The sequence below is a fragment of the Microcebus murinus genome, chromosome 7, assembly GCF_040939455.1.
Source record: "Microcebus murinus isolate Inina chromosome 7, M.murinus_Inina_mat1.0, whole genome shotgun sequence".
Lineage (NCBI taxonomy): Eukaryota > Metazoa > Chordata > Mammalia > Primates > Cheirogaleidae > Microcebus > Microcebus murinus.
The window spans coordinates 1,266,709-1,293,841 of NC_134110.1; the positions used below are offsets into that span (position 1 = coordinate 1,266,709).

Genomic DNA, 27,133 nt, shown 5'->3' on the forward strand with positions numbered 1-27,133 from the left:
AGGGTTCAGCCCTCTCTGCAGGGTCAGGCATGCACTGGGGGTCCTGGGACAGACCCTGGTGGATAGGTGGGGGCTGCCGTGGACCTTCATAGGACGAGAGAGCGACTTGTGTAGCCACGGAGGCGATCTCACGATTCAGACATAAGATCCTGCTTCCCGTCCAGCTTTTCTGCCAAAGTCATCTGACCTTGGGTGACTTGTTTAATTTTTCTGAGTTTTAGTGTAATATTATTATCCATAAATAATAAAAGTTACCTCACTAAACTCTTCTGAGGGTATATCTGAGGAATACATTTGCAACATACAACATAAACGTAGTAATAGGTGATACATATAAATAAATACTGCATAGAAATTTATTATTTTATTACATTTCCTCCCAAAGAGTATACTGAATCCGTTTCACAGCATTAAGCAGAGGTTAGGAATCTTTTATGTGAACTATGAAAAAATAAATCCATGAATGCAATCTGGCTACATGCCTGAGTGAGGTAATAACTTGGGGGGTACTAACACAAAACCCAGGGTGCCCTAGCAGGCAAGGCGAAAAGAGGAACACTCAGGCTTGTGGAGTCTTTGTGGTATGATTTGTAAAAGCCGAATAAAAAGTCCTGACATAACGTGGGCATTGACTGGTTGGTTCCCCACAGGTGGTTACAGCGTGGCCCAGATGCAGTGCCCCACGTCACGGAAGTGGACAGAGAGGTTCCCGTCACCTGACTCTGCCCTCTCTTGACGTCTCCTGGCCACAGTGCCCTGCTCTGAGGCCCCGCGCCTCTCCCTCCTGTCCGGCCGTCTCCCTGCTGCTGACGTCCTCCGCACGTGTTTTCCCAGGTGGTGAAGCTGAAAGGCCAGGTGCTGTCGGTCATGTATCGGTTCCGCACCAAGAACCGGGAGTGGATGCTGATCCGCACCAGCAGCTTCACGTTCCAGAACCCCTATTCCGACGAGATCGAGTACATCATCTGCACCAACACCAACGTCAAGTATGTACCGCCGCGTCCCTCTGCGGGGGCCCACGCAGCCTTCCTGGGTCCAGAGCTGGCGGCTCACAGGGCCCTTGTCCCTGCAGGCTGTCCCTGCAGCTGGGATTGCCAGCAGGACTGAGGAGCAGGTGCCCGGGACACTGGTCCCCGTCACCTCTTCCCTCCCAGGTTCCTCCTCCTCACTTCCCTCCTGGTTTGTAAGAACCAAAAGGTTCTCGGGGTGCTCCGGTCTCTGTTCCTCTCTGTGTCCCCTGAGCACAGAGGCGGCCTATGTGCTCCGGCTGTGACAGCTACCTGTGCACAGCTGCTGGGTCCTGCCACAGCGGGGTGGAGAGAGGCTGAGCCTCTCAGCAGCTCTGGAGCCCAGGGCAGGTGGCCTGCAGGTGGGCGCCTCAGGGACACGTGGTTTCTCTGCTGCCCCGTCGTGGAAGCACTCCTTCCTGCTGGGGCCGGGGTCCGGGATCCCTGCCGACAGATCTGGGCTCCAGTCTTAGCCCTGCTGCTTCCTTGAACAAGTCACTTCGTCTCTTAGCTTCACCTCCTCCTCCATGAAGTGGGGTGACCACACTGCCCTCATCAGGTCTCTAAGGATTAAGTGAGGTCAAGCTACAGGCCAGACACGGGTTCAACTCCCAGCACAGGGAGCGTGACCTTGGCCAGGTCCTGCCCCCTTTGGCTTTCGTACAAGGCCAGGGAACCAACATGGACAGAGACATATGGACATGAGGACGTCCAAGCATGTAGGAGCGTGTGAAAGCCATGCCTGGCGTGGGGGAGGCTGCAGCATGCGGTGAGGCTGGCGTTGTCCTCGTGTCTCGCCATCGTGGTCAGCAGTGCTGCCGCTGTCCTCCACTTTCCCAGGCCCAACACTGGGAGGGGTCTGTTTCCCACCCTGCCACCGCCTCCGCATCTGCCGACTCCTCCTCTCGGCAGCCTCCAGGTGCCCTCGGCACTTGCCTCGCTCTGCCCACCGCTGCTGTCCCCGAGCCTTGGGGTCTGGAGTCCCCCTCTTCCCAGGCAGCAGCACCCTGGCATCCTCAGCCTGTCCCTGCTCCTGGGGCACAAGCACAGACCAGACGGACGAGTCTGTGCGAGGTCCCTCAGGGGGCGGGTGACCTGGATTTCAATCCCAGCTCCCACCTGGCCGAGTCACCTACCTGTTCTCAGCCTCAGCTAACCTCATCCGTGGAATGGAGAGAGTGACAGAACCCATTGCCCCAGAACCACTGAGGGTTTTTGCAGATTCTGCGCGTAGGCATTGCACGTGCCACACTGGACCATGACACCAGGCAGAGCCAGCCCGGGCACGGGTGGTCTGTGGCAGCGTCCACCGCCCCCTGCAGCTGCCTGGCAGTCTCCCCCGCTGGCAGCCCCGGATCTCGTCTAGCCTCCCGAGTGCCCTGCCTGCTTTCCCCTGCTGACGCCGGGGAGATTGCCTGGGCCCTCCCTGTGACACTCCCGTGTGTGGGCGTCTCCATCTCAGTCCCTCCTCTGCCCGTCTCCTTCCAGGGCCAGACCTGCCCTTCCCTCATCCCCCTGCTCATGCCTGGTCCCCCGTCCCCGCGGTCCTCTCTGTGGGCTCCTCCCAGGCCTCCTGAGTGGCCCCCCACTCCCTGTTCTGCCAGCACACCCAAGTTGTCTCCATCTCACCCTGCCAGGTGCGTCTGTGGGAACCTCCAACTAAACCCTCGTAGCCGGGCTTTGCCCTGACACGGTTGAAACTGCTTCCCCAGTACCCCCGAGAGTGGCTCGTTCTCGCTGGTCGTTGTCCCCACACTGTATGTCCAGCTCTTCTTTCTTGACTGCTTCTCCCCTGCTGACGTGATACTCTGATTCTTCCACCTCCGTCTTCTAGTCGAGTCTTCCTCGGCTGTAAGTACAGCAGGAGTAGATCCAGCCGTAGTCACAGGTGTGCAAAAAGAGAATGTTACTTTAACTTTTTCTGCATCTGAGTTCAGTTAAACTCAGTAAACTTGGTCCAGTTGAGGGTGGTTTATGTTCCTGCTTCCCCCAACATGGGAACGGGGTTCTGCACTCGGGGAGCAGAGAATGGCCCCCAGTCTGGCTTGTGTCTGGCCCGGCCCTGAAGAAAATGGTGAAGCTTGAGACACGGAGTGCGAGCGAGACGCGGAGGCTCTGGACTGCACGGTGCTGCCTTTGTGCAGCAGGCTGGTCGCGGAGGCCGTGGGCGCCTCGTCCAGGAGCCAGAGCAGAGCAGCAGGGTGCGGGCAGGGCCAGCCAGGAGGCAGAGAAGGAGGGGGCTGGCCTGGGTCCGCTCAGCACCTGCCCGAGCCGGCTGTGTCCCAGGGCCCGCTCCCCATCAGGGCCCGCTCCCCGTCAGGGTGAGACGTGGGCTCCAGTAACGTGGAGGACGTGGGGAGGGCGACGGGAGGCAGAGCACAGCGCTTCTCCCGGGGCCTCGGAGAAAGCACCCGGGGAGCCCTGCGTGGGGCTTGGGGGGAGGCAAACGCCCCTCTTAACCACTTCGGGACCAGCGTCAACTGTAGTCGACAGCCACAGATGAACACGCACAGCTGCTTTATCCGACAGCTGTGATATCACTTTTCTAATTTTTCATCATCAAAGTAAAATTGTGAACATTTAAAAATAATGTAATGAAAACATATATATGTATATATATATATATGTTACCTATTCTGATTTATATTACAAGTAAAGCTGCCTGTAAAGTAAAACAAGCTTTCAGTGCTTTCAAGCTTTCTTCGTCACCCAAGAACAAAATGGATTCGTCATCAACGCACAGCACAGACTACCGTGCGGACTGTGAGTGCCGGCTGTGGGCGAGGTTTCACGGCTGGTGAGCGCGGTCCTGACGTGGTTAAAACCAAGCCTAGCTGAGGTTTTGCTTCTGTGAACGTCAGGCAGTGTTGACAACACAGGAAAACCGTTTTGTTTGGGGCTGTGCCTGCACGTTTCCTTGGACAGCTACTCGTGCCAGCTCCTCGGGGGCCCCCCTGGCATCAGAATGCCCTCGGGACAGCGTTACCCCCAAGCCCGAATCCAGTGTCTCCTGATCGTGAGGCCTCCCGTGTTGAAGCTGTAGGAGGAGTTCCCTGTGGACGGCAGAGGGCAGTGATGGCTGCGGATGTGCCGGGCCGCCCTCTTCCCAGTCTGTGAGGCTCAGCTGTGCCAGCAGCAGGCCTGCTCGGTAGGGAAGGATCCTCACGTGCTCCACGCTCACGGGGAAGTCTGCAAGCGCAGTTGTGTTCAGTCAAGGGCATCCAAAAGAAACTTCCTGGATAAATTGAATGTTTAACGTTTAGCGTTTGTGCAAAGCTGCCGCAGAGAAGACCTCTTTATCACCCTGCCTTTCCCCTCTTCCTTCAACATAATAAAGTCCAGAAAAACACTGGCGGATCTAGATGCTGCTCGCACTCTTTGAAGTGAGCCTCGTTTCACAGGGAACCGGGTCTGGTGCTGGGGCGACAGTCTTTCACGGGCACTTTCTGAGCTCAAGTCACTTCAGGGTTCACCTGTGCACACCCAGCTTCTCTCAGCGTGTCTTTAGGGGCGGTGCGGACTCCGGGCCACCCCCTGCGCGGTGACAGCAGTGTTCAGAGCTGCCACAGCTCTCGCAGGCACGGCTGCTGACTGTGTGACTTAACCTCCCCACCACGCCCAGGGTGATGCCTGGGTCCACAAGCCAGCGACGGTCACACGTCTCGAGCGACGCGTGCTAGCCGTGCCCAGCCAGCAGTGGGCGGGGTGGGCAGAGTAGGGTGGGCACAAAGGAGCAAAAGGAAGGGTTTATTCCTGGTCTCTGCAGGGACAGCAGCCAGGACGAGCCCAAACCCGGGAGTTGCCCGATGCCTCCTCTCGCTCACCTCAGCAGGCACCTGGCACAGAACCAGGCCCGTGGGTCCGTCTGGGGTTCTCTCTCCAGCCCAGCTTATCCTCTGCCTCTGCTGCCCGCCTCTGCTGAGCCTTTGCCACCTCGCAAGTGACCATCAGTCATCCCAGCCTCGCCCCTGCCTCCCGCCAGGCCCCTGGGGAGCGTGGCCTCTTAAAACACACGCAGGAACGAGCTGCTCCCTGCCCTGTTCAAATCAATTGCAACCCCTGTAACGGGCAATCCGAGTCCTTCAAATAGGTGTGTGACGGCGCTTGGTCTGTGGGCAGGGAGCGTGCAGAGCCCAGACGCCTCCCACCCGGTTCCAGTCACTCCCAGAGGCCGACCTCGCGCTGCCTCCGCAGGGCCCGTGTGGGCTGAATGAGAAACCTCTGTGCAGGGCGCGTCAGGGTGATTGACGGCCTCCGGCTGGCAGGAAGCGGCTGCTGGGCCTCCCATGGCCCTAGTGGAGGCCGCGCTGTGCCCGGCTGCGCGGAGCCACTTCCCTGGTACCGCCATCCGTTCTGCACTCAGCACACCTGCTTTCTCCCTCCTCGGAACTTGCAAGCACACCGAGGTTTATGTTTATACCCTTGCTGTGCAACATCTGAGAAGCCTCGCCAGGGCTCCTCTAGGGACGGGGCAGCAGTTTTCTTCCGCCTGCGCTCGGCTGCGGGAGCGGAAGCCCAAGGGTCGGAGGCGCTGATGCTGGACTCCAGAGCCAGCCAGCTGCAGGGCCCGGGGTTTGCCAGCCATGCCCGAGTAGGCCTGAGCCCCACTCCCTGTGCGAGGGCCTTTCTCCGGTCTGGAGCCCAGAGAGGAGCAGAACTGGAGCAAACCCCAGCCTGAAGCCCAGGGCCCTTGTGCCTTCATGCACATGGGAAGCCCTGCCTTTTCTCCCCGACACAGACGGCCCCAGGGCACATGCCAGGCCCATGGAGAGGCCCAGGCACCCTGCACGGCTGCACAACCCCACCCATTGGCCTTGCCCACCCACTAAGATTCTGGGCTTGGGCTGGACAAGTTGAGCCACAGGTAGGAGTGGTGGTCATTTCCTGGAAAAATGCTTGCAGGGTGAAGGTTGTGCTCTGAAAGGGGTCAGGTAGAGGGTGGCCCACGGATTCCTGCCTGGTGTGGGGAGTTCACTGCTCCAACCCCACAAAACCCCAAGGAGCAGATTTTCTCCCTCCTTGTGGCTCAGTGTGCCCAAAGCTCTGGATTGGGAGACGTGGGACAGCCCTCCTGTTGCAGCCAGGGGCATTGTCTTGGGCTGGGGCAGAGCCGGGCAGAGGACAGAGTGCCAGGTCCACAGCCAGCCAGACCTGCGGCTTGAACCCTGTCCACCCCATTCTAGCCCCGTCACCCTGCCATGTCGTGTAAACTCCCTGGGCCTCGGCTTCTGTATCTGTAGCGTGACAGTAGGGCAGGGACGTGAGAATGTTGGCAAAGGACTGGCCGTCGGTCCCACATTCTGATTTTGGAGGCCCCACAGATGAGAAATGATGGTGCCCCTGTGACATAAATCAAAGTAAAATCATAAAGTAAGAATAAGAAAATATACAAAGTTATGATTTTTCTATTAATGAGTAAATCGATTATTTAAAAATTTTTTAAACGTCAGTTTATTTTGACAATGTTCTTAGTGCCCCCACCCTACTGGCACAGCCAGCGTGGGCGGAGACCGCCTGGTGGGAAACTGCGCTGCTGGCTCTGGCACCGGGGTTAGGAGGCAGCCTGTGTCTTCGGACAGAACCTCGTTCTTCTGCGCCGTGGTCCTGACTCCCCACACTGCGATTGCCTGCACACCCGTCTGTCTCCCCAAGACCGTCCGTTACGTGGGGCGGGGGTCCGGCAGGTTCTCAGCCCGCTGTGCAGGGGCACCATCAAGCGCGGCTGGCTGAGTGGACCAATGTGCGCTTACTCCTCAGTGGACTGCTCAGCGGGTCCCCCGCTGGGGCCCTCGTCTAAAAGGGCCTCTTTAGGGACGGACACATGGGCGCCATGCGCAAGGCTTGGCTAGAGGAAGAAACCGTGTTCAGAGCCTACATCTTCCGTAATGCTGAGGAAAGTTGAGAAACAGATCCAACTTATTTTGTGTTTCTCCAGGAGCAGAATTGGAACCCCAAATGGAAATTGTAGGGAGGCAGATTTGGGCTCTAGGGGGCCGACTTTTTTTTTTTTTTTTGTAAGCAACCTTGCTTTAATTAATAACATAGTTCCATGAATATGTGAGATCATAAAAAAATAAACCACAAATTACTGTAATGAGAAAAAGGGGGAAATATCAAAACAAGCCATTTTGGCTACAGGTGAACCTCCCTGTTGGATTTGGAAAGTGATTTTTTCAGCATATTATGGGGTACGAATGTTAAGGTTACATATATTGCCCTTGCCCCCTCCCTCGAGTCAGAGGGGGCCGACTTTTCATAGTGATTTCTGTCTGCAGATGGAGTAGCTGCCCCAGGGGTCACAATAGTTCTCTTAAGTCATTCTGTATAGCAGCCCAACTTGAAGTACAGGGTGTGGAGGCTTGATTTGGGGCATTAAAAATAAAATAACTAAAAATGGAAAACAGTTTAGAGATCTGCTAGGTATCATCGCTGTGGCTTTGGGGACGGGAAGAGTCCTGGCTTGGCCCTGCTGTCACTGTCCTGTTCTCCGTGACTCTCTTCGTTGGCTTCTTGTCTCACAGGCAACTTCAGCAGCAGCAGGCAGAGCTGGAAGTGCACCAGCGAGACGGACTGTCATCCTACGACTTGTCCCAGGTGAGTTTCTCCAAAGTTCTTTACCCATTGGGACTGTGGTTCCAACCAGCCCAGTGGGCTGGGGACTCCATCCAGCCCTTAGCTTGAGCCCTTTGGCCCAAAGGCCGCTGTTGGCCCGTCCATGCCCTCAGTGTACAGAGCGGCCTGCTGGTGCCCCAGGGCTGCTGTGGCTCTCGCTTGCACTGCTGAGCTGGGAGGAGTCACAGCACGTGGAGACTAGGTGGAGAACCAGGCACCACATGCAACCAGCCCTGGCTGTCTCAAGGGGCTAGTGGACGTGTCAGAAGGCCACGTATGGGCCGGGCGTGCTGGCTCACGCCTGTAATCCTAGCGCTCTGGGAGGCTGAGGCGGGAGGATCCTTTGAGCTCAGGAGTTCAAGACCAGCCTTAGGAACAGCGAGACCTTGTCTCTACTGAAAATAGAAAGAAATTAGCTGGACAACTAAAAATATATAGAAAAAATTAACCGGGCATGGTGACATATGCCTTTTGTTCCAGCTACTCAGGAGGCTGAGGCAGGAGGATTGCCTGAGCCCAGGAGTTTGAGGTTGCTGTGAGCTAGGCTGATGCCACGGCACTCTAGCCTGGGCAACACAGGGAGACTCTGTCTCAAAAAAAAAGAAGGCCACATATGAACTCGTGCACCAACATACTCAGAAGCCAGCAAAAGCAGGTCCTCTGGCTGCCTAGCCCTTCCTTGTCTTTGTCCACATCCCTTTCTCCCTGTGTCAGCTTCCTGCCCAGCTTGTGTTTCTCGCTGTGTCTCCCTCCCTTCTCACACATCCTCAATGCCCTTCTCGTGCCCCTTCTCCTCCCACTGTGTCTGACAGCCGGGCAGGCAGGAAACTGCAGCATGTGTCCATATCTGGCCTCTTCCTAAATCAAACTTTATGTCCACTTTTCCTGATGTTTAGAGTAAGTTGATTGTTTTCCATTTATCTAAGAAAGTGATCAGTGTGACTTTGTTGTCCTTTATGTGACCTTCAGTTCACACCCCTCTCCCCGGCTCTTCTTGCCCTTCACGTATAGAGAAGCTCCCGCACCCTGTAGAGCGTTCCAGCCCAGAATGCCAGTGATTCCGGAGGGAGGGGCGCTGAGGAGGGAGCGCTGGAGACTCTCGGGATGGAAGTTTTGTACCCCACACGGGGTTGCTGTTGTGTCTCAATCTCTGCAAACAGGTCCCTGTCCCCAACCTACCAGCCGGCGTGCACGAGGCTGGGAAGTCCGTGGAAAAGGCAGATGCGATCTTCTCCCAGGAGAGAGACCCTCGGTTTGCAGAAATGTTTGCAGGAATTGGTGCATGTAAGTTTCCAAACAGCACTGAGGTTGTGAGGCTGTGCGGTCTATAGTCGCTTTCCGGCCGTCTGGAGACAGCACCCTTAGAGGAAGGGGCTGCGATGCTGAGTTTCCAGTAACCACTGCAGGGCCTAAGAAGAGCCTGAATACAGGGCTGGAACAGATTCTCGCTACTCCTGGCCTGGCCTCTTACGTACTGGCTACCTGGGCAACCAACCGGGGCCTGGCTTCTCATCTTTAAAATTGGATGAGTTAGAATAAATGGGTGCTGTTATTCCACTGTGCCGTTTAGTTTTATTAAGCCGAAGGCACGTCTCTGTAAAAAGTTGCAACTTGGTCCCTAACACACAGAGGACCACATTTCAAAATAAAAATGTGTAGTAAAAAAGAAAAACAAAAATGATCCAGTATCCTACCACTTGGATATAACCATATTTAACTTTGTAAAGTATGTCCTTTCTGTGTTTGTCTACACATACATGTTGGTTTTATATCTGAAATTAAGCTGGTACTGTTTGGCAGCTTCTTTCACGTGACAGTTTACTATAAACATATTCTCAGATCGTTAAAAAACCTAAGTCATTTCTATCACTTGCACGCCGTTGACTCAGTCAGTCTCCCTGGCAGTCGCTGCTCTTGGGGAAGGTGGCGCAGCTCTCATTTAAGATGGCACAGATTAGTAACAAGGCTGACTGAAAAAAAAAAAAAATAAAATAAGATGGCACAGGGAGCTGGCCTGTCTGCCTGCCTCACCCTCCCACTCAGATTAGCAAAATGCAAAATCTGGAAAGGTCTTTGTTAGTCCCAAATCAGAAAAAATATTCCATTTTCATGTGGTCAAGGAATATTTGCAAGGTACAGTATAGTCAGGATCCACTGAGGGAAAAACCAGTTGGCTTATAAGCAGGAGGCGTGGAGAACGCTATCACGGAGGGGAACCCTGTCACCAAGGGGAGCCCTGTCATCAGGGAACCCTAGTTGTGACCGAAGTGAGGGCAAGCCTCCTGTGGCAGAGGGAGCACACCTCAGTCCTCCTGACGCCAGCACACTTCCCACCTGGCTGTGCGCCAGATGCCCAGGAAGCAGGAGGGCTGCGTATAGGTGGGCTGCCCCGCCATTCTCGGGGTGGCCTCCTCTGTGGTCTGCAGGGCGGGGAACCTTCATGAGTGACTCCTGCTCTGTTTTCCTAGCGGAGAAGAAGATGATGAGCTCAGCCTCTGCAGCAGGAAGCCAGCAGATCTACTCCCAGGGGAGCCCGTTCCCCCCCGGACACTCGGGGAAGGCCTTCAGGTATGTGCCAGGGAGGCTCTAACCAACATCAGGTGGTGGTCCCTGGCCCGCCGGCCCTGGGCCATGCTGGGGATGGTGGCAGCTCTGTGAGCCCCCCTGAGTTGCCACAGATGCTCGATGCAAGTTGACGCGGAAGGCAGCAGACAGGATGTTCTGTAGCGATGTCTACTGGGGAGAAGGGAGTAAGTCGGCCTCTAGCCAGGACCCGGGTGGGGCCACGCTGGGGACAGCTGACAAGGTAGCAGGGACTGTCCTGTCCCCTGGTTCCCAGAGGCCATGGCCAAGTCCAGGAAGAGTGGATGCCGCAGCCCATGACGTCTGGGCATCAGCCTGCAGGGCACTTAAGTGTATAGGCGGGTGTCCGGCCTTCCCAGGGCTTGGTTCTTAGTATCGAGGGGGTCTTGCAGGTCACCAAGAAGCCCTGACATCACCGGGGCAAGCCTGGCTCTAGTGAGCCCTGGGGAAACGGAGCATAACCAGAGCAGACAGCCAGAGGAGAGGCAGGCAGCCTCAGGGAGGCTGTGCGGGCACTCGCATGTGCCCACCAGACGCGCCCAGTTCCCAGACCCAGTGCCCGGCAGGCAGGGCTTCTCACACAGCCCTGTCTCCAGTGGGTGTGGCCACAGCCTGAGTGGGGCGGGCACCAGGGCGCCCTGGCCACGCGGGATGAGGATCTCGTGCACAGACTCCTGGAGAAGCACGGGCGGCTAGCACCTGGGACCTGGATCAGCAGACCCTGAGCAGCCCTGGCCAGTCCCACACTGGGCACCACGGGACTCAGTCTGGGCTCTGAGACCTCTGGTCTGGGGACGGCAAGACGAGGTGGCAGCCACCAGTGAGCAGCCCCTGACATCGTCACTGCAGGCCATGTGGCTCTGCTGAGCATCGGTCAGGACCTCGGACTGCCCCCTGCCACCGGGTGCCCCAGCACACACTGTCCCAGCCCCGCCCGGGCACTCGCGTCCCTGAGCTCCTTGTGACACTGCTGCTCGTCCCTTTCTCTGGACGAAAGGGAACAGGGAGGGTGCAGTGGCAAGAGCTGAGGAAGGGACAGCATTTGGGGTAAGGAGACTGCTTGAGGAGGGCAGCCAGACTGGCCAGAGGGGGCCTGGCCACCTCCTCAGCTGTGTCTGGGAGCAGAACCAGCTGTGCCTCCTGGTGGGGCGGCGCACAGGCCTGGGGAAAGGGCTGAGTGCAGCCGGGAGGCCGAGAGGCCGGGGGCGCCGCACGGAGGGAGGGCAGAGGATGAGGCAGTGGCGGCGCTGGGCGCACAGCATTACCGGCAGGGAAGAGGGAGGCTGCGGTCCAGCCCAGCACAGCCAGCGCAGTGAGGCGCAGAGCCCGGCCGAGGCAGCTGTTGTGGGAGCAAAGCAGTGGGGCAGGTGGAGGGTGGGGACGGCTCGGGGCGGCCACCTGTGCCGGGACAGAGTCTGGGGTTGCCCAAGGGCTGTGCAGGCCTGGCATGGGACGGCATTGCTGAAGGCTGGCTGTGAGGGAAGGAGCGGAGGACGCCTGTGCGGGCCGCAGCCTGCAGAGCGGGCAACCTGAGGGAAATCCGAAAGGCTGAGCCGGCGTGGGCTGGGTGGGCTGCGGGTGGACAGGGCTCTGGGCCTGCTGCCGCCGGAGGAAGCCCCGGGCTGCCCGAGCGAGGGCGCTGCTGGCCCCACAGTGCATCCTCACCCCGAGTCCTGCCACGTGGCCCCTGCCATCTGTGCCAGGGCGGGCAGCTGTGGCCTGGGGGTCCTGGGGAGGGCTGGGCACAGGGGCTGGCCTTTGTCCCAAGGCACCTGTACCTTACAGCCAGGGCACCTTTCCAGGGCCAGCAGTGCCACAGCTGGCCCTCGCCAGTCAGCGTCCTGTGGGAGGACACGCAGGCCCGGAGGATGCGGGAGAGCCTCCCGGACAAGAGCGATCAGAAACCGTCCCCGGAAACCATACGCTGGTCAGAAAGGAGTGGGACAGGAGCCCTTACATTAAGTGAAGGGTCGACTTTAGGAAGAGGGCAATGCTGTCCCCATTACCTGAGCAGCTGAACGTGCCCACAACCGCCATTGCAAAGCTGTCTCTGACACTCTTGGCTTTTTCTCGTTTTAAGAGGGATCAGACAGCGTAAAAGAAAACATTAGAACACAGGTAGTAAAATTGGGCCCAATCTTCTGACGGGTCTACAGTCTGCCGTTCTCTCAAAGCTAAGCTGAAAACCCACCGGCACTAGCCCTCTGTGAACAGCCCCACTGGCCACTCGGCTGCTTCCTGGGCACGAGCACTGGGCCCTGTGTGCAGAGATGGCCACAGGCAGGCAGGAGGCAGGGCCTGAACAGAGGGACTTCTGCCTCAACATCCCCATCCTCACGCAGTGGGAGGCTCCCTGGAGGAAGTGCCTAGCAGTGCAGATGACGCGTGTCAGGTTGGGGGGACAGACTCAGAGCACGAGACTACAAGAAACACACCGAGCATGCACACAGCAGGTGCCTAACAGGCATGCTGAGTTCAGTCTAAGAGGGACTGAAGATGGAAGAGGCAAGCTCTGGGTGGAGCACCAGGCCCAGCCTGCAGGTTTCAAGGCTTTTCTTGGTGTTCAGAACGAAGTGACAACCGCCTCGAGTCCCTGGAAGGAGCAGCTGAGCTGGCACAAAGGAGGGTGTCGACCCGAGACGGACTCTCACCCTCACGGCTCCTCTCTTCCTGGAAATCGAATCGTCTGCTCACCTGCCCAGAGCACAGGACATGCAGGGCTGGGACGGGGCCGAGGAGGGGACAGTGCTGGACACCTGGGGAAGGGCGAGGGGAGGACGCACCGGGATGACCCGGCCTTGAGGCTCAGCGTGTGTCCTCCCATGTCTCACGGAGACTGCGTGCAGGGAGGCAGCCAGGCATTCCCTTGGGACAAATGCATTTTCTTCCCTTCCAGCTCCTCAGTGGTTCACGTGCCTGGAGTGAACGATATCCCGTCCTCCTCCTCGACAGGCCAGAACATGTCCCAGATCTCCAGGCAGCTAAACCAGAGCCAGGTGGCCTGGACGGGGAGTCGGCCACCATTTCCAGGACAGGTATGGGCGTCTGTGCAGGCCTTTCCCTGGAGCCCAGAGAGGCAGAGCACTCTGGAATGTGCCTTTCTCTGTGTTCTGGCTCCAAGGCAGCTCCCAGCTGGAGCCGACCACCCTGGCAGCAGCTGCTCCCCAAAGGCTCGGAGAGCTGGAGCCCCAAACCTGGCGCTACGTGTGACCTCTGCGCCTTTCATCCCCACAGCCTTGCCCTAGGCAGCGAGCAGGGCGGGGCAGAGACACCCCTTCAGGAATGGGCCCCTACCACTGTCTGAACCTCTGGTTGCTCCTGCACCAGGCGGGCATGAGAACACCCACCCGGGTGGCGCACCCAGCTCTCCGCAGTCACTGTGAGAGGGGTGTTGATGGGCCGACGGGTTCTCACTGTTCATAACACCAAGGCCCCAGAACCGAAAGCCAGGGGCCCAGGTTGCTTTGGCCTGGGGCCTTCAACAACCAGACTTGCCTCAAAGTCCCTGCAGTTCTTGGGCCCTCACACATTGGCTTGATCCCAGGCCTGTGCCCCGCCAGCCGGAGGGCCACAGGGAGCCACTGTCACCCCCGGCAGGCACTGCCTCTGCCTGCTGCACCTGCGGGGACAGTGACTGGCCTGGGGCGTGCGGGAGGTCTGCTGGTGGTGCGCCCATCGCTTCACTTTGTCCTGACTGTCGCAAATCCCCTCCCAGTCTAGCAAGACCCAGTCGTCTCCCTTTGGGATTGGCACGAGCCACAGCTACCCGGCAGACCCCTCCTCCTACAGCCCTCTCTCCAGCCCAGCCACCTCCTCCCCCAGTGGGAACGCCTACTCCAGCCTCGCCAACAGGACGCCGGGCTTCGGTAAGGGGGCGAGGGGTGCAGTCCTGGGAGAGCAGCAGAAACGCCTTCTGAGCATCCAGAGTTCGGGTGGAGCCCCAGCTCCCGGAGGTTTCCAAGAACCTCTCTCTGGCCTCGTGGGGGACTGTGGTGTTCCTAAGAGACCAGGTGCTTAGACCTTGGCCTTGTGATTTGCTGCTACCATTTCCAAGGACTGGGATTGTGTCCTTGTGCTGCATGTGACCTGAAGGCCGTTTCAACCTTCGTAGCCCTCGGCAAGGGTTTTCAGTCCCCTAAGTCAAAAACCTACAGTCTTGTTTCAAAACACTAGAGAATAGTTACAGGGGCAATCAGTTGTGTAAATAACACTGTGGAGTTTTCTCTCTTTTTCATGTTAAGGGAGGGAGGGATCTCATGTAAGAACATCTGTCTCAGCTTGGCTCACAAAACCTCAGGCCACCAAGGGGTAAGGACCAGCCCTGCTCACTGGGCCTCAGTGAACCCTCAAACAGGCTGCCGGGCCTCCACTGTCCCCCAGAAGGGCTTGTGAGGGACCCGGGTCCTGAGGAGAAGCTGGTGCCTCTCTCTTTCTTTCTTTCTTTCCCCCTTCCCTTCCCTTCCCTTCCCTTCCCTTCCCTTCCCTTCCCTTCCCTTCCCTTCCCTTCCCTTCCCTTCCCTTCCTTTTCTTTCCTTCCCTTCCCTTCCCTTCCTTTCTTTCCTCCTCTCCTCCCCTCCTCCCCTCCCCTCCCCTCCCCTCCCCTCCCCTCCCCTCCCCTCTCCTCTTCCCCCATCGTTGGTGATGCCCAGCAGTGCACAGGCCTTTTCCCTGCAGAACTAGGCTTTCTCATGTGAGCAGGAAGCTGGACCCAAACATCCGAATGCCTGTGTGGCAAGGTGAAAGCTCCATTTAAGCTACCTGTCTGTCAGGCTCATGAGAAATGCCTGCAGAGTCCCCAGCCCAGCCCCGCCCCATCTCCACCTGGGATGGCAGCAGGTCCCCCCACCCAGCCAAAGGGCCTGGGCCACAGCCTTTTCCATCCCCTCCTGGAGCCCTCCCCCCTGGGGCCCACTGGCCCCTCCAGCCTCAGTCCCCAGTACCCAGCTATCGTCCCATGTGCAGCTCTTACCAGTTCTCGCCTTGTCACTCGATGAAACTGCGTTTAGAAGTGCAGTTGCCTGTTTCAGGAGGGACAAGCCTGGAGGCAGCTGCTTTCCCGTCAGCCTGGTGCTCAGCTGAGGAGCCCTGACTCCCGGGAGCATGGAGAGCACCAGCTGCCTAGGGTCCCCCTGAGAACCTTCTCTGCGTCTGGCTGCCCCGCCCGGGTGTGGGGAGACCCTTGCCACCTACTGTGGGATTCTGTGCAAAGGCACCTCGTCCCTTGTGACTCAGTCAGAGGCACTGACATGTGCAACAGCGTTCAGCGCCAGGCCCTGTGGATTCATTGTAGGACGAGGGTGGGGGAGCCCTGGCCCTGCCCAGAGAAGGCACAGGCAGGGGACATGGGCAGGTAGCGGGAGGCCGGCAGGATGGTGCTGCAGGGCCAGAAACCACAGCCTGCACGGTGGCCCTCGGGGTTGAAAGCCAGAATGGTCATTGCGTCTGGAGGGCCAGGAGAGGCTTCAGAGCAGAGCTGACCCGCGTCCCGGGCAGGGCCCTGGAGCCTTGTGCTATGGCCATGAGGAGACGGGGCAGACCACTTCCCTCCCCTGACAGCCAGCGCCTTCAGCTCGGTGTATCTGCCTTGTCCCCACTGAGCAAGCACCAGGCCCCAGTGTCAGTGGAGATGGCTCCCAGGAAGGACAACCCCAGGAAGAGGCCCTGCACAGGGACAAGAACAGGGTCGCACGAACAGGGCTCCAGGCGCAGCAGCCATGTCTGCAGTTTCCTTCGTGCTAGCTCCCACTGAGGTCGTGATGATGGTGACGGTACTGACGGCACAGCTAACCCTCCTGGGAGCTTCCCGGGCGCCAGCTCAGAGCGTCCATTTGATGCTCGCAGTGGCCCTAAGAGGGAGCTGCCATTGTCACTCCCATTTCACAGGCAAATAAGCTGAGGTGCAGTGAGGTAGGACAGCTTGCCCAGGGCCTCCTTGCTGCAGAGAAGCAGGGTCGTATCCGGGAGCAGGAATCAGACCTGGTGGCACGTTTGAGGCCACAGCGCTCTGTGCTTCCTGCCAGCTTCCAGCCCTCCTCCAGGGACCCTAGGAGCAGGAGGAACTGGCTGTCTCCGCAGATGTGCCTTGATTTACATTGATGAGAAGGGGCTGGGCCCCCAGTGCGGGACGGGAAGAAAGTATAAAGCAGAGACATCAAGGACTGAGTGTTCGCTGTGGCCTCAGTGTGTCCCGTGTTGCCTCTGGCAGGAGCTGTTGGAGCAGGCCCGGGTGTGAGTGTGTTCGGGAGCCGAACTGCGGAGCAGGGGCGGGTGGTGATGAGGGGACAGGCCGAGGAGGGGGCAGGAAGGGTGGCTGGGGCTTGGGAGGGGGAGGAAGACCTCGTGGGGGGACCCCCCATGGTGAGGAGGCGGCAGGAGGGCAGCCAGGGTGGGCAGCCAGGCCCAGGCAGAGCTGTCTGGCTCGGGTTAGGTGGGCAAAGCAGACTGGAGGCAACTGCAGAGGGGTACACCAGGCTCCCTCCTGATGATGGGGTTATCCTCCACTCTGGGGGTCCTGGCGGGGGCTTGGGGGGGCAAGCTTAGGTTAAGCTGCAGGGCAGAGGATGTGCAATTAGCAACAGGGCCTGTGGGTTGTTTGCTAGCAAGGACAAGGACGGTGGTCCCCTGAGGGCGCAGCGGGAGGGTGCAGGGAGTAGAGCAGGGGACGGGTGAGTACAGGGGGAGGAGAGCAGTCTCCGCTAATGGGCGGTTTCATTAATTATTAAATAAACAGAAAAACCAGGCAGTGTTTGCGTTTGCAGTGGACACAGGCCCTGCCCTGCACATCTGAGCAGCTCCCCAGTGGCCTTCTGAGGGCGTGTGAGAGACAGCGGCAGGCTTGGCGCGGCCCTGACGGGTCCCCAGCTAGGTGTCCTTGGCCAGAGACCGGAACCCAGAGAGGCAGCACAGTGATCCTGACCTCGTGCCCCTGCTAGAGCTGGCAGGGCGCTTGGAATGCCTGCTGAGCAGACTTGCGGGACGTCACCCAGGGGTGGCCCAGGCAGCTGACACCAGGGGCAACAAGCATACGTGTCACCTTTGAAAAGTGCTTCAGCTGCTGCCGGGCTCCTCAGGATGGCTTTATACAGTAAGCTGGTGCATTGAATGGGAAGTGGCCCTGCCTGGCTCTCAGCCATCTGGGGACAACGTGGTAGTTTTGGTACCTGAGCTTCTCTGTCCAAAACATCCCTTCCATTTTGGGTCTGTTGAGTTCTCTTGAGCTACAGCTATTGTCACATCCATGTTTCCAGTCTTAGTTTGGTTTCCATTTTGACCCGGGTCATAGAGAAAACGTAGCCATGGGCGATGGAGCACCCGGAAGCAGCACTCGTGTCTGTCCAGCCGTCAGGAGACAGAAGTCACGCCAGTTACTCGAACGGGGAGAGTTTAAAGGTTTTTTAGCTGATAAAAGTCGGTACAGGGGAAGCCTGAAGAATCAGGAGTCGCATGTGTGGGCAGCAGCGCCCAGCTCTGTGGACGAGGGACAGTGGATGAGAAAGGACCTGAGAAGTGGCAGAGGAGACCTCGCCCCTGAGCTGGAGGGGCAGCCCTGGCAGGAGAGCTGTGTCTGTCGAGACACGCGCTGGAGGCCGTGGCGGCCCAGAGGCCGTGGCGGCGGGTCCGAGAAGTGCCGCTGCCTGAGAGACTCTGCAGGGCGCAGGGGAAACAGGACTGGCCACGGAACCTCCCACCAGATGGCCACAGGTCCCCAGCGAGGCCTGCAGGGGGAGCTGCCCCCAGGAAGCAGCACTGAGGTGGCAGCGTGGACGCCGCCCCACTCCCCCACTCTCTGGGGCACACTGTCGGAGGACCCCAGCCCTTCGCCTGGGGACAGAAGCCCTGTCTCGCCCTTCCTCTGCGTGTGCCCACGCCTGGCCTGTCTGTGCAGCGTCCTCGTGGACGAAGCCTGGCGCAGCTCCAGCTGGCAAAGGAGCAGCGTTTACAGGGTGTAGTGTCGGCGTCTCGAAGCAGGTAACTGACAGCTGGCAGAGTGAATTCCAGCTGAGCCCCTAAGTCACCATTTCTTTCTGTCTCAGCTGCTTCAGAGAAACACAAGGAGCCAAGCGCACATGCTGCTCAAGGAGAAGCGGCTCGAAGGTGCTGTGGCAGGCCAGGTTTTCACTCCCCGCCTTGCTCCAAGTGTGGCGTGTGCGTGTTTGTAGAGAGGTGAATGACGTCATGCTCTCAGCAGCAGCTTCTGGCACAGCGTCTGGGCGAGCACACGCATGTCCCTAGCTTCCTGTTCCCTGTGTGCTCTGCGGTTCAGGAGGAGGCAGCTGGAGCAATGCATTCATGCCTGGCGCAGGTCACACCCGGGCAACGCAGGTCAACTCAGGTCATGGCAACGACACGAGCAGCTCTGAGGACAAGCATCTTCCAGGAAGCTCAACAAGCAAACCGTAGCGTTGGCCCTTCCTTAAGAGAGCCTTGTCCTTCCTAGCCTGCCTGCCTGCGCCGTATTTACTCTGGAGAGGGGAAGTGAAAGAATTTGTTATTCCGAAAGGTCTGAAGATCCTCTCAGTGAGAAACAGAATGCGTAACACGAACAGGAGCAGGGCAGGGTGAGCATGGAGACAGAGGGGGATTTCTATGACCCAAAACGTTTGTGGACCCCACAGACCCTCTCACTCCCAGCCCCTGCCGCCAAAACTCAGCCCTGTACGTTCTCAGCAGTGAATTTTGGGGAGTCATACATCTCTTCGTCCCCACTGCTTAGTGTCAAAGGTGCAGCCTCAGCCAGAAGCCTCAGGCGGTCTGTGGTCCTGGCTATGAGGTGCGGTTTTCTTCTGCCAAGAAGGACTTTGCAAGGGGGTCAGCTGCCTCTTTTTTTTTTTTTTTTGAGACAGAGACTGGCCGTGTTGCCCAGGCTGGAGTGCCATGGCGTCAGCCTAGAACTCACTGCAGCCTTGAACTCCTGGGCTCCATTGATCCTCCCACCTCAGCCTCCCAAAGTGCTGGGATCACAGGCACAGGCCCAGCCTCAGCTGCCCTGCAGTGCTCTTTGTTGACCTTTTCCGGCAGGTTTTTCAGCCCCAGCACTGCTGGCACTGGGGCTGGCTGGTTCTCTGCTGTGGAGGCTGCCTGTGATTACAGGGTGCGTAGCAACACCCCAGCCTCTGCTCCCTCGCATTCCTCTATTTATGATAATGACAGGGTATCTCCGGACAGTGCCAAATGTCTTGGGAATCAGAGGGTGCCCAAATCACCCCTGGTTGGGAACCACTGAGCTAACCCTGAGCACACGGGACCACTGAGCAGGACTTCGGTGAGCCTGGGATGTTAGGACAATTTCCAAACCAGCTGAGTGTCACAAGCAAAAACATTAGGCAGTAGGAGTGGAATCACAGCACTGAGCCTCAAGTTTCACAAAAGGAAGATGTCATCATCCCTGCGTCTACGACCCAGAAACCTACGCACTCCTCAGGACTCCAGCTGGGATCTGCAGGCCCACCCAGTGGCCCAGATGGCAGAGCCAGAGGCGCAGTCCGTCTGCACACCTGGGCTGCAGGCGGCCCGGCCTTGCTCAGGAAGCCACAGAGCAGAAGAAACGGTGTGCCGGAACCCAGCTCGTGGTTTAAACCATACACATGGCTTTGGGGACAATAAGGTAACATGAAGGCATTGAAGACCACAGGGTTTTTCCCAGAAAGAGGCCTGTGGGTATGTGGCGGGACAGGCACGGGCTGCCGCGTCCACTGTCCCTGCGCGTGTGGGAACCCACAGTGCTGTGGCCCCCGGGAGAGGCCACGTGGAAGTTCTCGCTCGCTGTGTAGTCGGAGAGCTCACGAATACAACCCGGCAGGGAGCAGCCTTGCAGCACAGAGGCCGAGAGGACTTTTTCCCTAACTCTCCCATCTCCTGGCCACGCACTCACCTCTCATGTCACAGCTTTGGAGTGCCTTCCTCTAGGAGGCCTCGAGTCGGAGTTGGGGCCACCCCCAGGGCCTCTCTCGGGGGCTGGGGCCTCCCTTGCGAGAGCTGGTGACAATTCTGTGACAATTGCCCAACAACTCGCCCGTCTTTCTCAATCGCTTGGGTCAGTCTTGGTCACCAGTGCTGCTAACACACTGCTCAGGGCCAGCGCGGTGAGCATTTGGCCTGAGCACTGCATTTATCCACAGAGTGCTGTGGGCTGCAGCGTCGGAAAGATCTAGACATTTTTATGCTAAATGAGTTGGGCTAATTTCCTGCCGTCTTAGAGCCTCACTTTCCTTATCTGAAAAATGCAGATAGTGAACCCATTTCTTATAGTTGGAATAAAGGTAAAATGAAACAGTGCATGTGAAATACCGAACATGATTCGTAACACATAGTTATACTGTGTGCATGGTCAGCACTCCAAAAACACTACTTCGGGTCCATCCTTCCTTATCATCTTATGCTGTTCCCAACGCAAGCTGGTTAATTGGTTTTTTCCCTTTGCAGACATTAACGAATGTTGATTCTGAAATATCGTATCTGTAATTAATAGAGTCAAGTACCCCCAGATGAACACAGAAAGCTAATCTTCCTCTAGTCCTCGTCCCCGACACCCCACCCCGTCTCTGGTCGTCCCTGAGGGGAGACCGATGGCAGCGTGCACTCGTTTCCTTACGAGTCACTACACCCAGGAAGCCTCCAGTGCAAGTAGAGAGAAGTTTGTGGAATGTCCGTGTTCTCCCTTCCTGCCCCCAGTTCCCCTTCCCTCTCTCCGTCCCTCATCGCTCCCGCAAACACTTCCCCAAGCACCTGCGTTCATTCTCAGCACGGCCTGGGATGGGTGTGGGCGCGCCTCGGCCCTCAGCTGCAGGTGGAGTGAGTCAGCGTCTGCGACAGGCCCCAGCAGCCAGGGAGGGAGGCGCACGCGGCCACACCCGATTAGGGCTTCAAACCCGCACGGAATCTGCCAGCACAGAGGAGAAGCGTGTGCGTGAGGAGAGAACATGCAGCGGCACAGAGGTGGCCTGTGTGGTGCTCTGGGGGACCTCCAGGTATTGTCACGTGGCCAGGGCAAGAGGGGCGGGTCACAGTGACATGCCGTAGGAGACAAGGCTAGAAAACAAAAGCAGATCATGGAGGGTCTTCGTGCCGACCCTGAAGAACACAGACTTCACAGACGTGGTCAGCAGCACAGCCTGTGAGCAGTGGACTCGTGTCTGACAAGGACAGCCCCAGTTGCTGTGTGGCTCCGGGGGGGCCTGGGGGGCAGGATGTGAGGAGGGAACAAGGGGAATGGCTTGAGAGGGGGCGTCAAGGGGAGTCACAGGCCCAACCGCGTGGACGTGCGGCGCTAGTGAGAGGAGCCAGTGCCGCATCGTTCCTCTCTGGAGTCCTCAAGGAAGGGGGAGGATCGCTGTGGACATGCGTGTTTGAGTGGCTGTCACACTGCTCAGACGTGTCACCGAGGCAGGGTGGGTGGAGCCGAAGCTCTGGAGAGAAGCCGGAACTAAATCCATAGACGCTCGAGCACTTCCCACCCCCACCCCTCAGCACGGCCGGTGTCTCCGTGTCATCTCCAGTCCACGTGCTCCGCTCCAGCCCCATCTCACTCGCCTGGTCACACTGTCCCTCCCCCATCCCAAGTCTCCTGTGGGTGCCTGGAGGCGCCAGGCCCCTTCCACTGCCACGCTCTGAGCAGACTGACGCTTCTGTCCAGAATTCCCGTCAGCCACCTCCAGGCCCTGCCCTGGTTAACTACTGATCTCCCTCTGGTCTCCTCTGAGGGCTCTGGGAAGCCTTTTCCACCTCCTGCAACTGACTGAGTTCCATGTCCCTCCTGAGAGCTTCTGTCCTGGCTCTGCTCAGCCCTGTCGCAGCAGCTCTGAGCTGCATGGAACTGCTGCTGCCGCCGCCTCCCTGCCAGCCACGCCGTCAGCTCGTCGGGACAGAAGCCGGCTTGTGTTCCAGTGACCGTCCGGAGCCAGCCTGGAGCCTGTGTCAGCAGGAGCTCAGAAAATATTTGCCAAGTGAATAAATGAATGAGCCAGTTCACAAACAGAAGAGGTTATTCCCATCTTGTCCTTTCTGAGAGGGGAGACCTGCTTACAGCATGTGTCAAGGCAGTGGTCCCCAAACTTTTTGCCACCAGGGACCGATTTCCTGAAAGACGATTTTTCCAGGGACGGGGAGGGCAAGGCGGAGCTCAGGTGTGATGCGAGCAGGGGGGGTGGCTATAAATACAGATGAAGCTCCACTCGCTTGCCCGCCGCTCAGACCGTGCTGAGCAATTCTCCACCCGGTTCCTAACAGGCCACTGACTGGCACCAGGCTGGGCCCAGGGCTTGGGGACCGCAGTGTCACGGGACAGAGTTGCAAGTAAGGACCAGGGAGCGCCTGAGAAGGAGGGTCTAAGAGGAGCAGAGCCAACATCAAGTGCAGTCCAGCAGTCAGGACAACTTCAGACAGAGGATGGAGAGTGAATGCTCGAGAGACGGGAGAGCGGAGCCCTGCCTGCCTGCGGCTGGGCTTGGCAGGGCAGACGCGGCCTGCAGCCACAGAGTGGTCGCACCGGCCGAGGGGGGGGGAAAGGCGGAGACGCGTGAGTTGGCTTGAGAAGGTTGATGGCAATGGGAGGAGAGGCAGCCACGCAGCTAGAATGGGGAAGGGCAGGGGACATCGGTTTGTGACAGGCAACCCCCCCAGGGTGTTGGAGCAGCGTCCTGGTGCGAGCCTGCGTGGCAGTCGTCTCCCCTGAACACAGCAGGGCCTCCCCAGCCTGCCACGCCCCTCCTCAGCAGAGGTGGCTGTGACCCTCCCCCCAGCAGTGGTCAGGAGCGTGTGCTCAGCTCTGCAGGCTCCGGAGTGGGCGGGTGTCGGTGGGAACCCCCTCACGGGGGAGCAGGTGCTGCTGCTCACTTGATCTTGCCACCGCTGTGAGCCGGCCTGTCTGCACCCTCAGCCAGGTCTAGAGGGTCAGATCTCCAGATCAGGCCTGTGGGCAGGATTCTGAGGAGACTCCTCTTGGTCCCTGGAGCCAGGTGTGAGCTCGCTAGGAAGAGGCATTTCCGATGGCGGGTGATGTGTCTCGCAGCGGCCCCTGCGTGCACCGTAGGTCTGTGTTGCTCTGATGCTGAGGCGGCGGGCGCTGCGCTGCCCTGGTTGTGCAGAGCCCTTCGCCAGCTGTCCTGGTGCAGAGCTTGAGACGCAGCGAGGGAAGCACTGCAGGGAGCTCGTGCGTTTTGTTAAACGATGTCTCAGGCGGCGTTGGTGGGTGGATGGATGTGCATGTGTGTGCATGTGCGTGTGTGTGCGCGCGTGTGTGTGTGTGTGTGTGTCTCAGAGGGAGAAGAAAGAAAGCTCAAGAGATCCTTCTCCTTGAACACTTTCCAACCTCATCTCCAGTCTCCCTAGCACGTAGGTTCGTGGGCTGGGGCTGAGCCCTGCCCATGGCCAGCGAGGCTGCTGGAAAAAGCAAGGTGGGGCGAGATGGGCCCGTCCTGCCACCCACAGGTGGGCAGTGCTGTCCCCAGAGTGTTACTGGATGATTTGAAACAAGGAACAAGTCCCTAAGGTTTCGATGTGCCTAATGATAGCCTCTTTGAAGGGTGTTTCTTCTTAAGCCTCCTCTTTGTTTAAATCTCAAACATGTTTTACACAAAATTTTGCTCACTTTTCTTATCTTCGTTTTTCCTTTCAGTATATTTTTGTAAACTGTAGATGGGAGGAAAACGGCTCTCATTCATACGTTAATTCGCTGATTTAATTTGCAGAGGACACTTATCTTCTTGTCTGACCAGGGCCCAAACGCCTTCCCTCAGAAACAAACTGATGCTGGGGAATGCTGTGCCCACCAGCCAGCCTGAAAGGGGTGTGGCTTTGGCCCTGTACGAGGACCACGTAGAAGGCCATGTGTGGCTTCGCTGAGTGGCTCAAAGGCAGAGCATGGGCTGGCGGTCCTCAGGGGCATGCTGAGGTCAAGTTCTTCCTTCAGCGGGGCGACGCCTTCACAGTGCAGGCCATGGGCTCGGGGGGTCAGGAGCGATGGCAGCCGAGTCTGCCTCCCGGTGCCATCAGCGCGCTGCCCGGGAGAGGGCCCGTCCCAGCCCAGGCTCTGGGTCCCCCCCACACAGTTTCCATGGGCGGTCACCAACGGCACAGGAGCCTCCAGGGCTCAAAGCGCCTGGTCCCCTGGCAGGCGACCCAGAGAGAGCCGCCCTCCCCGACATAGGCCCACGCCTGTCCTACCCGCTCTGCCTGTTCCTCTGGGCACACGTGCTGCCAGCCCGGCTGGCCTGTGCCTTTCAGAAACGTGGGCCTCGAGCTGCAGAGCTTCTTAGGTCTCACGGGCGGGGCCACGGACGCCTTCTGAAGGAAGTGTCCTGTACGTCGGCTCTTTCAGCTGAAAGTGGACAGAGCAGCGGGCAGTTCCAGGGGCGGCCCTCGGAAGTCTGGTCGCAGTGGCAGAGCCAGCACCACGGCCAGCAGAGCGGTGAGCAGCACTCCCACCAGCAGCCCGGTCAGACTGAGGCGTTCCAGGTAAATCGGGCGAGCACCGCCTTCTCGTAGGTACCGGCGCCTTCTCTCTGCTTCCTTTCCCCGCTCTGCTGCCCGGTGGCCATCGTGAGTCCCGGCCCGCCTGGGCGGGGGGACCCGGGGGTAGAAACCTCAGGTGCATGCGGGAGGGTGCAGGGCCTTGGCCTCGGCCGAGCCTCACAGGGGCTGCGATTGGACACTTCCCTGCCCCAGACCCCAAGCGACCCAGGCCAAAGGTGGAAGGGGGCCTCTCCTAAGAGCTGCAGCCCCCGGGCCTTGGTGCCTCCCACGGGCCACCCTCCTCCCCCCACCCCAGTGCCAGCCCTGCCCCAGCTCCGCTCTGCTCTGCAGTTAACTGGGGGCCTCTCTGACCGAGGGTTGCCTGGCACCCCACACCTCTCTGTTACCTGAGACGTTCCCGGCCCACCCCTCGTGCCCAGGGCAGGCCATGCGGCTGGCACGGGCACCGCCGCAGCCCCCCAGAACAGGGCCCTGCCCTTTTTGGGTTTCCTGGGCTTGGCTGGAGGGCTCCAAATGGGGATACAAGCCCACTGACTGCCCCTCACCCAGGAGCTCTGCCTATCCCCAGGCCCTCGTAATGGGAGCCAGGCACCGGTCTCGTGCCCCAGGCCTGCCCTGCAGAGCCAGGATGGGGTGGGAACCAGGTGGCGGACAGCTCTAATCCCCCTCCTCACTCACCCAAACTCATCCCAAGCAGACAAAGGTCTAGAACACATTTGTTACTCGGGCTTCCAGAGGGCAGCATTTCTTCAACTGCTTGGAGGAGCCCCACCCACGCCCAGGCCTCCGGACTGCAGTCACTGCCCCTCCCTCCTCCTGCCAAAAGGCTGTAATCCTGGCCTGTCCTCGGGCCACGCAGCAGCCCATGAGGCAGCATTTGCTGACATGGTCACGATGCTACAGAGAACTCCTGGCCAAATACGCTTAGGAAAGTGTGGTTAGACAAAGTTATTCATTTTCTTTATTGCAGGACTTTATTGCAGAGCTTTTACTATACCAATGAGGACTAGATTTCTAGGAGGCTGGCAAAGGCTGCCTTGTTTCCCAAACTTATTTGTCCACAGAATTCCTTTCTCATAGAGTATTGCATGGGCTGAGAACTCAGCAGAACACACACTGGGAAACTTGCCATAAGCAATTGAAAGGTTGCTACCCCCATTTTCTGGGTGGATTGTTGGGGCCTAGAGAACTTGAAGGACTTGTTGAAATTGAAGTCCAGCCATGCAGGGATTTGGCCCTGCCCTAAGATACAGGCTAGAGACAAGCCACCCGGGCCCCACACATCCTCTGTCTGCCCCACCCCGTGTTGGGTTTTACCCGCTGCTGTGTGCACCTAGCGTGGCGGCAGGCTGGGCTCTCCCGCCAGTGGGGCTCCTGCCCGCCCTGTGTCCCTGGCTCGGATAGACACAGCCCACGCTGGTGACTGCTGGCAGCAGCTCCCTGGGAGAACCGTTTCCCAGGGCCTCAGGCGTTCGCCCTGTTGAGCTGGCACGAGGGTGAGTGGCAGGCGGGGCTCTGGGCTGAGTCCCGTGCGCAGGCAGAGACGCTGACTGCCCTGGCTCTCTCTCCCTCTCCTCTGCAGGACATGCTGCCCATGCCGGGAGACCCGACCCAGGGCACCGGCAACTATAACATCGAAGACTTTGCTGACCTGGGCATGTTCCCGCCGTTCTCTGAGTGAGGCTCCCGCCGCACCGCGCCACCCCTGCTCTGACGTCGCCGCCCCTGTGCACGGGCCCCGCCCCCGCCCTGCTCGCCCTGTGGCAGGACCTGCCACCAGAAGCCACCCTCCCGCCATGTCCCCAGGCTCGGCACTGCCCTGCTCCCAGCCGCAGCCGCGGCAGCTCGGCCACTGACCAGGGCCCTGGTGGTCGCATGGGGACCAGCTGTATTTATTGTATTTTTCCTGTGTGTGCTCGGGGGTGAGCCTGTTGGGTCCTTACATTTGGTTGTGAATAATCTCTTAATGGACAATTTACCCTCGTAACAAGTTCATTTCGTGCCCAGAGAGAGCCAGCCCCAGCAGCAGCAGGCGGCGCCGGGACGCTGCAGAGGATCCCTCTTGCCTTTCACGTCTGCTGGGGGGGTGCTGGAGTGGGCTTGGGACACAGGTGGCAGGATGGCTACTGGCTGAGGGGCGCGGGGCACAGAGGGGTGCCCCCGGCTCCACTGATGTCTCTACACGAACTCTGTGCATGGACGGATGTGCAGTGTGCTCTGTCCCATGGGTGTGCTGTGCCTCGTGTCTGTCCCGTGTGGCCAGGGTGTGTGTCTAGAACCCAGTGTGCACGTGAGCCATGCAGCCCTGTTCCCAGGGGCCCGGAGCTGGGCTGGCACCAGGAGTCCCAGCTGGGGACCTGCTCACTTGGCTAGGTCAGTTCTTTGGTCCAAGCCCCAGTGCAGATTCAGCTTCCCCCTCTTACAGGAGCCACCCCTTCCTCCCTCGGGAGCCGTGGTGCCCC

General features: G+C 58.8%; 1 protein-coding gene across 4 annotated transcripts in view; it reads left to right on the forward strand.

Moving 5' to 3' along the window:
• The window catches only part of ARNT2 (aryl hydrocarbon receptor nuclear translocator 2), a 172,190-nt gene extending 145,736 nt beyond the window's left edge, over window positions 1-26,454 (forward strand). For all 4 annotated transcript variants that reach the window (XM_012752049.3, XM_012752028.2, XM_012752035.2 and 1 more), the window contains exons 12-19: window positions 835-986; window positions 7,529-7,601; window positions 8,780-8,903; window positions 10,088-10,187; window positions 13,099-13,237; window positions 13,918-14,068; window positions 24,517-24,653; window positions 26,254-26,454. In XM_012752049.3, coding sequence (XP_012607503.2) covers window positions 835-986; window positions 7,529-7,601; window positions 8,780-8,903; window positions 10,088-10,187; window positions 13,099-13,237; window positions 13,918-14,068; window positions 24,517-24,653; window positions 26,254-26,352 — 975 coding nt within the window. In that variant the 3' untranslated portion in view covers window positions 26,353-26,454. The remainder of the gene's footprint in view (window positions 1-834; window positions 987-7,528; window positions 7,602-8,779; window positions 8,904-10,087; window positions 10,188-13,098; window positions 13,238-13,917; window positions 14,069-24,516; window positions 24,654-26,253) is intronic.
• The last annotated feature ends 679 nt before the right edge of the window (window positions 26,455-27,133 follow it).